This window comes from Salmo salar, chromosome 12 (genome assembly GCF_965601325.2).
Source record: "Salmo salar chromosome 12, fSalSal1, whole genome shotgun sequence".
NCBI classification, from domain to species: Eukaryota; Metazoa; Chordata; class Actinopteri; order Salmoniformes; family Salmonidae; genus Salmo; species Salmo salar.
Genome location: NC_138302.1, coordinates 59157374 through 59173056, shown reverse-complemented (window position 1 = coordinate 59173056; position 15683 = coordinate 59157374). Strand labels below are relative to the sequence as shown.

Here is a 15683-nt window from a genome sequence, read left to right as displayed (position 1 = left end):
GAGTTTAATCCAGGCCTTGCAGCGCCTAGCTCCACTCCCATTCCCCAGGTGCTCTCATTTGTTGACTTCTGTAACCATAAAAGTCCTGGTTTCATGCATGTTAACATTAGAAGCCTCCTCCCTAAGTTTGTTTTATTCACTGCTTTAGCACACTCTGCCAACTCGGCTGTCCTAACCGTGTCTGAATCCTGGCTTAGGAAGGCCACCAAAAATCCTGAAATTTCCAGCCCTAATTATAACATTTTCCGACAAGATAGAACTGCTGAAGGGGGCAGAGTTGCAATCTACTGCAGAGATAGCCTGCAGAGTTCTGTCTTACTATCCAGGTCTGTGCCCAAACAATTCGAGCTTCTACTTTTATAAATCCACCTTTCCAGAAACAAGTCTCTCACCGTTGCCGCTTGTTATAGACCCCCCTCAGCGAATAGCTGTGCCCTGGACACCATATGTGAATTGATTGCCCCCCATCTATCTTCAGAGCTTGTACTGTTAGGTGCCCTAAACTGGGACATGCTTAACACCCCAGCCGTCCTACAATCTAAGCTAGATGCCCTCAATCTCACACAAATTATCAATGAACCTACCAGGTACAACCCCAAATCCGTAGACACGGCACCCTCATAGATATCATCCTGACCAACCTGCCCTCTAAATACACCTCTGTTGTCTTCAACCAGGATCTCAGCGATCATTGCCTGCTTCCGTAATAGGTCTGCGGTCAAACGACCACCCATCATCACTGTCAAACGCTCCCTAAAACACTTCAGCGAGCAGGTCTTTCTAATCGACCTGGCCGGGGTATCCTGGAAGGATATTGACCTCATTCCGTCAGTAGAGGATGCCTGGTTATTCTTTAAAAGTGCTTTCCTCACCATCTTAAATAAGCATGCCCCATTCCAAAAAAATGTAACCAGGAACAGATATAGCCCTTTGTTCACTCCAGTCCTGACTGCCCTTGACCAGCACAAAAACATTGTGCGGCGTACTGCATTAGCATCGAATAGCCCCCTCGATATGCAACTTTTCAGGGAAGTTAGGAACCAATATACACAGGCAGTTAAGGAAGCAAAGACCAGCTTTTTCAAACAGAAATTTGCATCCTGTAGCACAAACTCCAAAAGTTCTGGGACACTTTAAAGTCCATAGAGAATGAGCAACTCCTCCCAGCTGCCCACTGCACTGAGGCTAGGAAACACTGTCACCACCGATAAATCCACGATAATTGAGAATTTCAATAAGCATTTTTATACGGCTGGCCATGCTTTCCACCTGGCTACCACTACCCCGGTCAACTTGCCCAAGCCTCCCCCATTTCTCCTTCAGCCAAATCCAGATAGCTGATGTTCTGAAAGAGTTGCATAATCTGGACCCCTACAAATCAGCTGGGCTAGAAAATCTGGACCCTCTCTTTCAAAAATTGTTGCAACCCCTATTACTAACCTGTTCAACCTCTCTTTCGTATCGTATGAGATCCCCAAATATTGGAAAGCTGCCGCGGTCGTCCCCCTCTTCAAAGGTGGAGACACTCTAGACCCAAACTGTTACAGACCTATATCTATTCTACCCTGCCTTTCTAAGGTCTTCGAAAGCCAAGTTAACAAACAGACCACCGACCATTTCGAATCCCACCGTACCTTCTCCGCTATGCAATCTGGTTTCCGAGCTGGTCATGGGTGCACCTCAGCCACGCTCAAGGTCCTAAACAATATCATAACCGCCATCGATAAAAGACAATACTGTGCAGCCATATTTATCAACCTGGCCAAGGCTTTCGACTCTGTCAATCACCACATTCTTATCGGCAGACTCAACAGCCTTGGTTTGTCAAATGACTGCCTCGCCTGGTTCACCAACTACTTCTCAGACAGAGTTCAGTGTGTCAAATCGGAGGGCCTGTTGTCTGGACCTCTGGCAGTCTCTATGGGGTGCCACAGGGTTCAATTCTCGGGCTGACTCTTTTCTCTGTATACATCAATGATGTCGCTCTTGCTGCTGGTGATCCACCTCAACATTCTGTATACTTCTGGCTCTACTTTGGACACTGTGTTAACTAACCTCCAGATGAGCTTCAATGCCATACAACTCTCCTTCCGTTGCCTCCAACTGCTCTTATGCAAGTAAAACTAAATGGATGCTCTTCAACCGATCGCTGCCCGCACCTGCCCGCCCGTCCAGCATCACTACTCTGGACGGTTCTAACTTATTGGACAACTACAAATACCTAGGTGTCTGGTTAGACTGTAAACTCTCCTTCCAGACTCACATTAAGCCTTTGCTAGGTAAAGCCCCGCCTTATCTCAGCTCACTGGTCACCATAGCAGCACCCACCAGTAGCACGCTCTCCAGCAGGTATATTTCACTGGTCACCCCCAAAGCCAATTCCTCCTTTGGCCGCCTTTCCTTCCAGTTCTCTTCTGCCAATGACTGGAACGAATTCCAAATATCACTGAAGCTGGAGACTCATATCTCCCTCACTAACTTTAAGCATCAGCTGCCAGAGCAGCTCACAGATCATTGCACCTGTACATAGCCCATCTGTAAATTGCCCATCCAACTACCTCATCCCCATATTGTTATTTTTTATTTTGCTCCTTTGCACCCCAGTATCTCTACTTCCACATTCATCTTCTGCACATCTATCACTGCAGTGTTCATTTGCTAAATTGTAATTACTACGGCCTATTTATTGCCTTACCTCCCTAATATTACTTCATTTGCACACACTGTATATAGATTTTTTCTATTGTGTTATTGACTGTACGTTTGTTTATATGTAACTCTGTGTTGTTGTTTGTGTCGCACTGCTTTGCTTTATCTTAGCCAGGTTGCAGTTGTAAATGAGAACTTGTTCTCAACTGACCTACCTGGTTAAATAAAGGTGAAATAAAAAAAATAAAAAAAATAAATCTCACATAGCCGCCAGTACTGTGGAGCCTCTGAGCAAGTACAGTGATGTCTACAGTACTCTCTTGGTACTCTAGTAGTACAGTACTCTAATCACAGGAGGATGCTGAGGGAAGAAAGGCTCATAATAATGGCTGGCGCAGAGCAAATGGAATGGCATCAAACACATGGAAACCATGTGTTTAATGTATTTGATACCATTCCACTGATTCCACTCCAGTCACTACCACAGGCCCGTCCTCCCCAATGAAGGTGCCACCAACCTCCTGTGACTCTAGTACAGCACTGTGGAGTACTGTCGCTGTCATCAAGCTCTCCTCTCCTCTCCAGTGTCGCAGCGGCGCGGGAGTGCAGAAGGCAGTGCCGACCGGGACAGTCTGAGGAGTTGCACCTACTGCTGCAGGCCAGCAAGTCGCGTCTGAGTAGCCACAGACCCCGCCCCTCTGTCGCCATGGGGATACGTATGTTTCTATGGAGCCACCCAGAGCCGGCCCAGTCTGGCCATGAATGCAGAGTGATGTTATGACAGGCTGTGTCCACTAGAGGGACACAACCAGCCAGGCAGAGTTTCCAGGCACAAAAGACCATTTGTTTCCGTATCACTGAAACCAATACCAGTTCATCAACATTCAAACCACTACTACTTTCTTCTTCCCATTGTAATGTTTATTTTTCTTCTTCTATTGTTCCATTTGGATCATGAATCATCTGTATCTTTCCTGTGTTTGTTTCAGTTTTGATGCTTCCATCCCTATCAGAAACACTTCAGAGTTTATGAGTGAGTTGACTGCAGGACTCTGGATTGACTCTGTATTCTGGTTCAGACTGGGGTCGTAAAAAGTGCTTCTGGTTCGAGGCATCTGCATGCTTCGGTTGGATGATAAAATGTGAAATGTTTGGATATAAAAGGGAGACTTAAAAAAAAAAAAGAGGTTCACACTGAGATCCCTATGACAACAAACGGACTGTATAGCCTATCAGATTAATCCTATACACCTTCTCAGCCAATGAGCATGTCCATAGTAACCACACCCACTTAACATGTGAGTTGGGGCACATGGTTTGATGTTGAGACCATTTCAGTTAGGAGTAGTTTGCAAATAAACTCCACTTGATAAGGAATCAAGTCAGTTGTATGCATGACAACTCCATCTGCAAAGGTCCCTAAATGTTCTGATCATTTAAACGTGCCGCCGATTTTACACCCCTATCCTTCGTTGTGGGAGGGATCTCAGTGTGTGTTCACTGTCTGCTCTGTACTGTGCACCTCTCTCTTGTGGAAGAAGTATCGGTCTACCGTCTGCATGACCTGGTTATAATATGTTTACATGAATGATGATCAACATATAAATATTTTTAAAAAACACACGTGTATGATTATTATTACTACTCTGTTGTCCTGATCCAAAAACATATAATAATGTAATTCTGAATAATGTAATTCTGAATAATGTAATTCTGAATAATGTAATTCTGAAAACTATATAATGTGAAGTGAGAATCACCAGTCAGATGTTCTGTTGTTGACAACGTACGTATGCGCAGCACAGTCTGAACTGTAACTTTACCTTAACCTCTGCATTGTCCATATGATGGTCATATCTCTACCCCAGTGGCACACTGGCACCATTTCCCTGGTAACCATGTTGATTTAGTTGAAATTACAACTCTAGGATGTTCTATACGTCGTTGTGGGAGTCTATTTATTTGTTTTGTTCACTGAAGGTTTTGTAGTTTGTCTCAACCTACTGAATAACTCCTGGCCCCTCCCTTGCCCTGGTACTGTGTAACAGTTTTGATTGTAACATAAAACATGAGTGAACACGACAGACTTGAGTTAAAATACTATTTGAAATATTTTAAATACTTTGAGCGTTTGCTTAGGAGTGGAACGAGAAACCAGTTCTCTAACTGCAATGACAAGACAGAATGCAGTCTGATTAAAAATCTCAAAGTGCAGTGTTACTTGATATAATTACGGTTTCAACACATCAGTAAGGCTGACAATGGAGAGCCAACTGGGGAAGCCTGTTATAATCTGTTTTGTTCATGCCAAACGGCTGTTCAGATTGGAAACCAAATCCTTATTGTTTAGTTGAATCAGAGGTACTGCTAGCCAAAACCTTATCGTTGGACCTGGTTTAGGCCAATGGTGACCTGTGTTTGGTCCTTAGCAGTGACTTCATGAGGTTATAATTGGTCGAAAGATGTTGGCCAGTCATAGAATGCAATCATTCTGGTCTTTATAAGTGACTGACTGACTGTAGAGTGGAAAATATGCAAACCATGTGTGAAGGGCTTCATGTTATATGTTTGGTGTAGTTGCTGTTGATGACTTTGTTAATCTAATAACCTGAGTTCATTTGTTTGGTATAGACCTTCTGTTGAACCTTTCCTTGGTTTTGTTTCCCCTTGGTTCCGATTTGTAAAAAAAATAAACATATTTATTTGACTCATGACAAACATTTAAATGCATAAAGAAACACACACACACACACACACATATATATATATATATATATATATATATATATATACATATACATATACATGTATATATATACATATGTATATGTATATGTGTATATATATATATATGTATATGTGTATATATATATACATATATATACATGTATATATATACATATATATACATGTGTATATATATATATATATATATACATGTGTATATATATATATATATATATATATATATATATATATATATATATACATATATATATATATATATACATATATATATATATACACACATATATATATATATATATACACACATATATATATATATATACACACGTATATATACATATATATATATATGTATATACACACGTATATATATATATATATATACATATATATACATGTATATATATACACATATATATACATATATATATATATATATATATATACACACATATATATATATATATCTATATATATATAGTATATCCTTTTTTGTAAAAGCTGTTTTGAGCTACTAATGTATGGATGCAATGCATCATGGGTTATTGATCAACATGTATGAAAGGAGATAATGATTTGTACCATCGGAGGAGATATGATCGCAGGAAATGAAATTAAACTTCCTTGTCTATGCATTGTGTGTACTGTCATTTTACTGTCATTTTTTAAGAATTCAGTCAGGGTCACGTTCATTAGGCACCAAACAGAAGAAAACAGACAAACGGGTAGAGACTACACTTTCATTTTCTATTTTTTTGTTTTTTTACTTGAACGGTGAGGGTTATGGTATGTTATAATAATACCATCGGTAATACAGTATATGCGTTCTATTCTGCCATCTGATGGGGCAGTATGTACTGTATATACCTGAGTGTGGATAATAGAGGACGTATGGTACAACAGACATGGGATGCTGTCTTACGCTTGGGTCCAGATAAAATATAAAATGCACTTTATTGATGTTTAATGTCTCTTTTATTTATGACAAAGTACACGTTTCCAAGGACACTGTCATCCAAAGTGTTAAACATTATTATTCACTGTTGTCACTAGGTGAATTAGGTATGTTCTGTTGATTTGCATATAGAATGTGTACGTGAGAGGCTCAGGGAAAGACAGGACGGAACCATTATTTAAGAAATAACAGTCTTAGACCAGTTGTAAAACTGCTAATAATATAAAATGACTCTGAACATTTAGGACAGGCAAAAAATACTGTAAACTTATAAACAAACAAATAGGAAATGTAATATTAGTTTAGAAATACATCTACTGATACAGTATATCAACATATTCCACGAATACAATCACAATGTGAACACTTTATAGGCATGCAATTAAAAACGTTACAGTCACTCACGGTATGTAACTCAGTAAGATCCCTTGTTAAAGGGGTGCTCTCCCTCTCTCTCCGGGCCAGGGGTGGTTGGCATGAGAGACAAATGCCTAATCTAACGTCAAGTCTCTCAGAGGATGGGAGGGGCCAGCCACGTCCCAGATCTGTTTGTGCTGTACAGCCAGATCCTATGGTCGTTGTCATGGAAGATAATATTGAGTTGGCAAGACAACAAACAGATCTGGGACCAGGCTAGCAGGGAGTCGATCCCTAATTGGAACATATAAAGATGTTCTTCAAAAAGGCCAATTGGACAAGGGGTGGTTACCTTCAGGCAGTAGGCTCTTTCGGAGAAGACGTGTGGCCGATGACATGTTCAGGTACCAATCTGCACCATGCGTGCATCCATCTGTACTCCCATGCAGCTGAACTATGCCAAGCATACTATCCCACCAACTGTCAACCCAATCGAATAGCTCAATGTCACACAGTCTTCCTTCACCTCCATGTAGTCATGTATCCACACCATCCTATCCTTACCTCATGTAGATTCTAAAACAACCCCGCGCCACTCTAACCATACGTTACGCATCTCCCTGTCAGTCCTTCTAAACTACCTTCTCTCCCACATCCAGTATGGTGGTGCGTCTCAGGCTCTCTTTAACTCTGATGAACTCTGGGGAACTCTGCAGGCCCTCCTGCTGTGCCTTTAGCTCCCTCTCCAGCTGCAGGGAACAGATGGACACTGACAGTCATTGAATACAGAAGTAGATAGGACTGCATACTATGTGTATGTACAAGTTTCAACCCAACAGGACACCGTATGTAAAGTTCGCAGGAACTGAAAAAGTCATGTCTGCTTTGACTCCATCATACATTTTAATAATGAGCATTGTATGTAAATGAGCTACTCATGCATAAGTGAAGCTGTGCGCAGTGCGAAACATGTCAACTTTGACAAGTCAGACAGACGCAAAAGCAAGGGGCTGGATTCAAGCCGTAATCGCCAAAGTATTGTGGAAGCTCCGCGTCAACATTTGCCGACATGCACAGCGTTTACCGCAAAAGGCCATCTCCGCCACGTTGACATGAAGCATACCAACCTCCTCCAGCCTCTGGTGCCTCTTGAGCAGTTCCTGTTGGAGAGGAGACCGCTTCTTCTTCTCCTCTGCCTCTCTCCTCTGTTTCATCCCCTGTTCCCAGTTCCTCTGTTCCAGAACACGCTGGAGCTCCGGCTTCACCTCCAGACAGGGACCTCTGACAGAGAACAAATAGGACTGATGAAGCGCGTTTGCAGCTATGTGCAGCGCGCACGCTTGGGCTAACCTGTGAAAGCCCTACCTCTTGTGTGTCATCCTTAACTCCCTGTGGAGCTCCTGGTGGCTCTTGGAGACTCTGACCAGGTTGGGGCGCTTCTTGGGCTGGATGATAAGATCTCTGCCCTCCTCCCCCTGACTCTCTGGCTGAGGTGGGGATCCACCTGACTTCCCCTGCTCTTGGTCCTCTGCACGTTGACCCTGCTCTCCATCCTGTTCTGATAGCAGGTCGGCGTGGGCTGAGGCTGGGGGACAGAGACAAAGTCAACTTGAATGTTTTGCCTGAGCTCACATCCTCGTTTTTAAAACATGTCCATAAGCCTCGTATTAAGACAGGAGCAGAAAATGATGACAGAGGTTACATCACTTAGTAACATTACACATTACACAACTAAAATCATGTCCCTTTTCCCCGCTGGCCAGACACACTCCAGTTGCATCATAGCAGCAGAATCAGCTAAACGGGTCATTTTGTTCTGTTTATAGCACCACAGCTGTTTGTTATGGGAGAGAGGTTCGTTATGGTGTGTTAAGCTTATGATCTATTCCTTGGCATGGGCAACAGTGATCCATTAGTAGCCTAGACCCAGATCTGTTTGTGCTGTCATGCCAACTCCTATGGTTTTTGAAATGGGAAACATCATAGGAGTTGACTGTACAGCACAAGCAGATCTAGGACCAAGTTAGGGCATTAACTATCTCCATATCAGAACTACATAGAACAACAGGTGTCCTATTGCACCAACTCATTGTGCACATGTGGTGGTTATACATTTCACTATCAAACTCCAAGGACCATATTTACAAAGTGTTTGCATAAATACAAAGTTTGCCTCCGTGATTTTCCAGAGGGATTGAAACATGACCATCAACACCCATCAACCCAATATCGAATCATTTATTTATGTATAAATTAATGATGTACTCACAAACCCAACACATGATGCCCTTTTTACACCAATCATCAATCAGTTCCTATGAAAAGCTACTCTTTAATGCAGTTGTTTCTCTCACTGTGAAATTATCTACAGGTCCCTTACCTGACTTGACCAGTCCCTCTCTCTGCCTTCCTGGTGTTCTGTTTGGGATGACACTGCTAGTATCCATCTCTTCTATGTAGCCCAGGGCCCGGCTAGTGATAAGTAAGCTAGCAAAGCTATCACTGGCACTATGAATCCAGAGGTCTGGCCAGAGCTGGGCTGGGTCTGGGAGTGTACCTCCACAGCCACTCCCTGCTCCACTACCCTAACAGCGCTGTCTCCATTCCACCTCAGCCCCGCCTCCAGCCCTGGCCACACCTCTAGCCGCCAGTCAGTCACATGACCGCTCAGGTTGTCCTGTAGCCTCGCTACTGACCCCTCTCTCTCCATGCATCATCTCCTCTTTCCCTCCTCCTCTCCTCTCTTCTTCCTCCTCTCCTCTCTCCCTCTACCATTTCTTCCTCTCCCTCCTCTACCCTTTCTCCCGCTCCCTCCTCTACCCTCTCTCCCGTCCCGTCCCTCCCCTCAACTTCACTTTGTGACTTTGATCCCTCCACTCTCTTTCTCCCCTCCTCTATCTTTCTCTCTCTCTCCCCTCTCCCTCCTCTCTGCTCCGTGCCTCGCCCTCTAGGTTGGATTATCCAGGGGCTCAAGCCCCGCCCTGTTTAAACCTCCTCACTGGAAGCCAACCGCCGGACCTATTTACATAATTACACCCATCACAATATGGTTGGGGATTTACAGTATCACAAAGCACCTCCACACGCCTCATGGTAGAGAGACACTACAGGCTGGTGTCCCGGACACAGATTACGTCTAGTCCCGGACTAGGAAGGACTTTCAATGGAGATTCTCCATTGAGCATGCTTTTTCTGTCCGGGACTATTTTTAATCTGTGTCTGGGACAACTGCCCTACATCTTCATTGTCCAATGACAATACAGGTAGATGTTAAGTGATCCATTCTTCTTCTATTCTAATTGGATAACAGATTGTTCTCACCTGTTCCCTTCAGAGGTGTTCTACTTCTTGTGGGAGAGAGTTGGAGGTGATGTTCACTCTGTCAACAGATAAAACACAATCAACCACATGAGAAACTGTCAGAGAAACTGTCAGACCAAGGAATACAGTAGCATGTATCACAGTAATGTCGTTCCCAGCCCCCCCCCTCTCCTTCGCCCTCTCCCCCATCTCCCACCATCTCCTTCCCCCTCTATCTCCCCCACTCTCTCTCTCCCAGTAATACCATATTTTTCACAACATTTTGAATGGTCTAATTTCAAGGATGTCTTTCATAAGGTGATCACAGCCTACTCATTTTGAATGTCCCAATGGACAATCAGCTCAACAATGGTCCTTTGTTGTTTGTGTTAGACCAGACGTGAAGGGGCAGCTACAGACCCAGATGACCAGTGAACTGAGAGGAGAGGCCCTTGTGACATGAAGGGGCAGCTACAGATCCAGATGACCAGTGAACCGAGAGGAGAGGCCCTTGTGGAGGCATGCCATCCACTTCATTACCGACAAAACCACAAACAACAGGCCTTAGTTACTGGCAATAACGTTCAATACAATTTTTTATTTTTTTTTATACAATATGAAGCCTTGTTAAGAGGAGCAATATACAATCAGTGGCCAGTTTATTAGGGCAAATCCATCTAGTACCGGGTCAGACCCTTATTTGCCTCCAGAACAGCCTGAATTCTCCAGGGCATGGAAACATTACTCAATTGGTATCAAGGGACCTAACGTGTGCCAGGAAAACATTCCCCACACCGTTACTCCACCGCCACCAGCCTGTACCATTATTTTACCAGGCAGGATGTGGCCATGGACTCATGCTGCTTACAGCAAATTCCGACTTTGCCATCAACATGACGCAACATGAATTGGGATTCGCCGGACCAGGCGTTGTTTGGTGATACCGTGCCCATTGGAGCCACTTCTTCTTGTTTTTAGCTGATAGGAGTGGAACCCGATGTGGTCGTCTGCTGCAATAGCCCATCTGTGATAAGGACGACAAGGACGTGTGTACCGAGATGCCGTTCTGCACAGCGCTGTTGTACTGAACTGTTACTTTACTGTTTGTGGCCCGCTTGTTAGCTTGCACAATTCTTGCCATTCTCCTTCGACCTCTCATCAACAAACTGTTTTCGCTCACAGGACTGCCACCGACTGGATGTTTTTTGTTTGTCACACCATTCTTGATAAACCTTAGACACTGTCGTGTGTGAAAAGCCCAGAAGGCCGGACGTTTCTGAGATACTGGAACCGTCGTGCCTGGCACCGATGATCATACCACGCTCAAAGTCGCTTCAGTCACTCGTTTTGCCCATTCTAATGTTCAATTGAACAGTAACTGAATGCCTTGATGCCTGTCTGCCTGCTTTATATAGCAAGCCACGGCCACGTGACTGTAGGAGAATTTTCGTGAACTGGCCACTGAGTGTATTTCAGATTAAATTCTGCTGCTGGACATACTGCTGCAACAGATTAAAAGCAAGTCCAACTTTGTTTTAAATGAAAGCTAAACAGAATCTGGTGGTTCATTGCAATCGTCTACATGTACATATGTTGCCTGAGGTGGAGGTCAGCCAGACAGCATCTCTTATGGCCTGAGTTTGGAGGATCTTTGCCCCTTCAAAGGCCAGCATACCAATAGTTCAAAGAAAGGAAATCTGCATTTCAAACAATGATAATGCCTCACTACCACTGATGTGGTAAACAGCTGAGAGACGGGGCTAGAGAAATGTAACCACTCTAAAAACTCATGGACAGAGCTATGGATACAAGGACTGACCATCCATGATATCAACATTATAGTTTTGACTATGGGCTCTACTCAGTCTGTATCACTGAAGCGTTACAGATTGTGTGCTGGAAACGTAAAGGTCATTTCAGATTGAGACGAAATATGCAATGTTTACTGTAAATGCAGTCTCCGCTAACGCGGGAACATTGCCTTTCAATTTCAATCACACTGTAACGCTCAATTATCTGCGATACGGATTGAATAAAGACATTTTTTTGAGGCTGTACAGTGGTTGTTTACATTTACAGTACATTGTTCACAAACAAAGAAGTAAAACAAGCTCACATTTTGGGTTCGGATGGGGTACGACAATTGAATGTAAGCTCATGAGGCATCTATAAGTCATACTCAGAAAAAAAAAATCTATAGGTATTAAATATCATTAATTGAAAAGTTAAAACATGTATGTCGCAACAGCAGATACGTTTTCATTAAATATTGAAGGGGCTGGCTAACTTTATACACAGCAACTCTACCTATTGGCAGTGGTGTACTGGTATTTGAAGCTTCTTTGTCATTTTGTCCTGATCCACCACTACAAATGTCTAAATTGAAATGGTACCGCCCAACCCGGATACTAACATGATCAGCTATTGACTAAGGGAGTGAATTTAACTCATTATAAAAGGTTACATGGACAAAATCGGACCTCTGAAATGAAAACGGATGGCCCTCCCTTCAGCAAAATATATTTTACCTAAACCCTCCCTGAGCGCTTAAAGAAAAAAAAGAAGTGACCATCCCCTATACCCAAAATAGTCATTAAAACAAAACATCCTTACCATTTACCTTCATTTCCAGGACAGACTAGAGCCTTAGATATGCCATTTTAGAAATTGTTCTTCATCCTTTAAGCATTACATGGCAACGCATGGATTCTATTAGCACACAGGGCTGTGGGCCAGGTTGAGGCTTCGCAGACCACTGTGGACAATGGTAGGGGTGGAAAGATCTCCTTTATTGTAAAAGCATTGCATGAATCTATCATCTTATTTGCAGGTCCGAGAAATAAAAGTATTTTATGCAATTCTACGTAATTGTACATATTAGCAGAATATTTTATAATACCACACAAATTACCTAAATTACAGGCAAAAATTAGATAGAGAGATATGATAAAATGGACACATAGGCCTATTTCCCAATGCCAAATCAAAATTGCCCCTGTTTGCAAATAATTCAATCTGAGACATCATTAGGAATCTGAGCATGGTACTTTCAAAATTTAGGCCTACCTTTCCACCCCAGATGCAGAAAAATGTAAGCTTCAACTTCCAGATGCAGAAAAATGTCAGCTTTAACTGCCTGGCTACTCTTGGCTTAACCCAATGAGAGAAGGTCAAGAAGTGTTTCCCTAGAAGCTGTCTGGGTTTAAACATCTTCTACTGTACAGACAGTGAATAGCTTAACCAAATGATAGTGACAGAATTAGATTACTTCCCAAGCAAAGTCAAGTTTTTGTCTCCTCGGCTATAGAATGTTGTAGCTCAGCCTCTGAATGAAAAGAAAGGAAACAACGATATCCCCATATGCATCGGAGTGACATCTTACGTGGGTACTTTACAGCTTGTTTCTAGCATAAAGCATTGTGGACCAACGCGCTGTTATAAATCACTTTATATCATCAGATCTGTTTTATTTTCTTAAAAAATCTTAAGCTGACAAGGGGTAGGCCTGTGCTTTTTGCCATTTTCTGAAATTGAAAAAGCATGACCCTCACCGATTTTCCTCCATGTACCCATTCTGTCCATTTGGATCCATCCCTAACAGGAGAAGAGTCTATAATCTTGTTGAGCTGTAGTATTGTAAGAGTTCAGTGAAGATAATACCAACATGATGTCATCTAAATGAATATCAGGAGAGTGTAGGCTATAATCTTGTTGAGGTTTAGCAATAGCATCACTGTTCAAAAGGAATTGACCAAAACCCTGCTAATGGATACGAGGAGAGTACGTGTGTGTACATCTGGTTGAGCTGTAGAAATGGCATCTCCGTTGGTTCAATGCTCTTTAGATAATGAGGTTGTAATTGCCACTGATTGGCTAATCTCTGGGAGAAGATGTTGTGCGTAGACCATTATTGTGACACAACAGCAGGACCTTCGCTCTGGGGTAAACACGCTGCTCTTACCGGGTCTAGTCTACGTGTTGTTTCACACAGACACACAATTCTTTTGGGTTACTTACAAAGCTTGAAGGTCCAGACAAAACCTACTGCGCCTCTTTCAATTGCTGTCAGAATCTTTCAGAAGGTTCCACTGGGCACAGACGTCAATTCAACAGTTATTTCACATTGGTTCAACGTCATTTCATTGGTTCATCCAGTGTGTGCTCGGTGGGTTTCTACGGCTCATTTGAACTGTTGTCAAGTTTGTAAATAGCCATTGAAGCAACTCTGGCCAAAGAGGGAAACCAAACGTTTCTGTTATTCTTTATTCTATGAAACAAGTTCGATGAAAGATGTTCATTGAGACAGACATTAACTTTCAATCTGGTTGCGGTTCAAAACATGAATTACAATTACCTCAGGTTTTCTAGCTCACAAGTGTCATAGACCTTCAGACCTTTTTTGGGCTTACAGACACATCAAAGTTAATTCGAATAGTTGTTTAACATTGCCAGTCTACTAACATAATGCATGTCTCTGCAGCACCACCCTGCAAGCTGACCATGTGACCTGAGATTTGTCAAAGTCCAGTGGCGTGTCAAATCAGAAGTGAAGAAATGAGGAAGGAAACATAATATAGTTACTTACTTTCTTTCCGTGGGTGACTCCCATGGCCTCAGGATGAGCTGAGATCCTCGGCAAGAGTAGGTGAGTCTGTACAGCTCCTGAAGTTTCACTTGTTCTGAAGTTTCACTCGAGCTGGTCTCTAGTGAAGGAGAGGAGAGCGGGGAGGAATGGACTCCCCCAGGACCAAGGACAAGTTGACAACCCTACCCTTATCTAATGAGTGACACCAGTCTCTGAGAGGGCGCATTAAATCTAGGGGATTCCCCAGTCGTTCATCACACCAAGCCCGTCAACAAATGAGAGCAACAGAGGTCTGCCTCTTTAGGAGTGGGGGAGGAAGAGAGCCTAGAGAAAGAGAGAGGGGTGAGAAAGGGGGGTAGGTGGGGAGAAGGTTGAGAACGAAAGAGAAAGGGAGCAGTTGATATTTTGGTTGAGAGGGTAAGAGATTGAAGGGAAAGGAGAGAACTGAGGAGAGAGAGAGAAAGAAGAGTGAGGGTCGGGGTTTGTGAGAAAGAGAGAGAGGGAAACAGAGACAAAGGGAGGCAGAGATAAGATAATTAAGAAGAATAACATTAAAGAAAAAAACTCCTGACCACCTGTTCATGGATAACCGGTGGTCCCCACTCACCAAAGCTTAAGGGGGGTCCAGGGCAGATTAGGCTAATTGAGGTTGACGGAGCAGCCGGTTTGCATACGGTAATGGGGGGCGTATTGGTGCTCTATGCAGCCAGGGAAGGTCTAGCTGGCCACTACACCATTCATGTATGTATTTAACCTAGGTAATCCACTCACTAGCAATTGCCACTGCTATCCAAGGTGTCCTTAGCCTGGGTGCCAGTCTGTTTCATTGTCACGCCAAACATGCTCATGTGTGGCATGATAATGAGTGACAAGGAATTCACATTATAGCACAAACAGATCTGGAACCAGGCTAGGGAGTCCTGGAAAATACCAACAACAGGGATTAGGTAGAGATGGAAGGCAGCATGCCATCTATTTAGTCAACCAATGAGAGGTGCCTCCCTCACAAAATAGTTGTGCTAGCACGCTAAACACACAAAAGTGAATGAGGTAAGTAATTTCTCCAGGGAAAAGTGCGATGCTACACTA

General features: G+C 43.1%; 2 protein-coding genes across 2 annotated transcripts in view; one reads left to right on the top strand and one right to left on the bottom strand.

The window, feature by feature from the left end:
• camk1a (calcium/calmodulin-dependent protein kinase Ia) overlaps positions 1 to 5355 on the top strand; it is a 67620-nt gene extending 62265 nt beyond the window's left edge. Inside the window, exon 12 of the mRNA XM_014132325.3 lies at positions 3235 to 5355. Within this exon, the coding sequence (XP_013987800.1) occupies positions 3235 to 3326 (92 nt within the window). The 3' untranslated portion in view covers positions 3327 to 5355. The remainder of the gene's footprint in view (positions 1 to 3234) is intronic.
• Positions 5356 to 6359: 1004 nt separating this feature from the next.
• LOC106565334 (protein FAM107B) lies at positions 6360 to 15012 on the bottom strand. Its single transcript, XM_014132323.3, has 5 exons — positions 14595 to 15012; positions 10031 to 10088; positions 8075 to 8294; positions 7837 to 7990; positions 6360 to 7458 (listed from the first exon to the last, which is right to left on the bottom strand). The coding sequence occupies exons 1-5, from the start codon at positions 14616 to 14618 to the stop codon at positions 7342 to 7344; spliced, it is 573 nt and encodes a 190-aa protein (XP_013987798.1). The 5' UTR covers positions 14619 to 15012; the 3' UTR covers positions 6360 to 7341.
• Between the last annotated feature and the right edge of the window lie 671 nt (positions 15013 to 15683).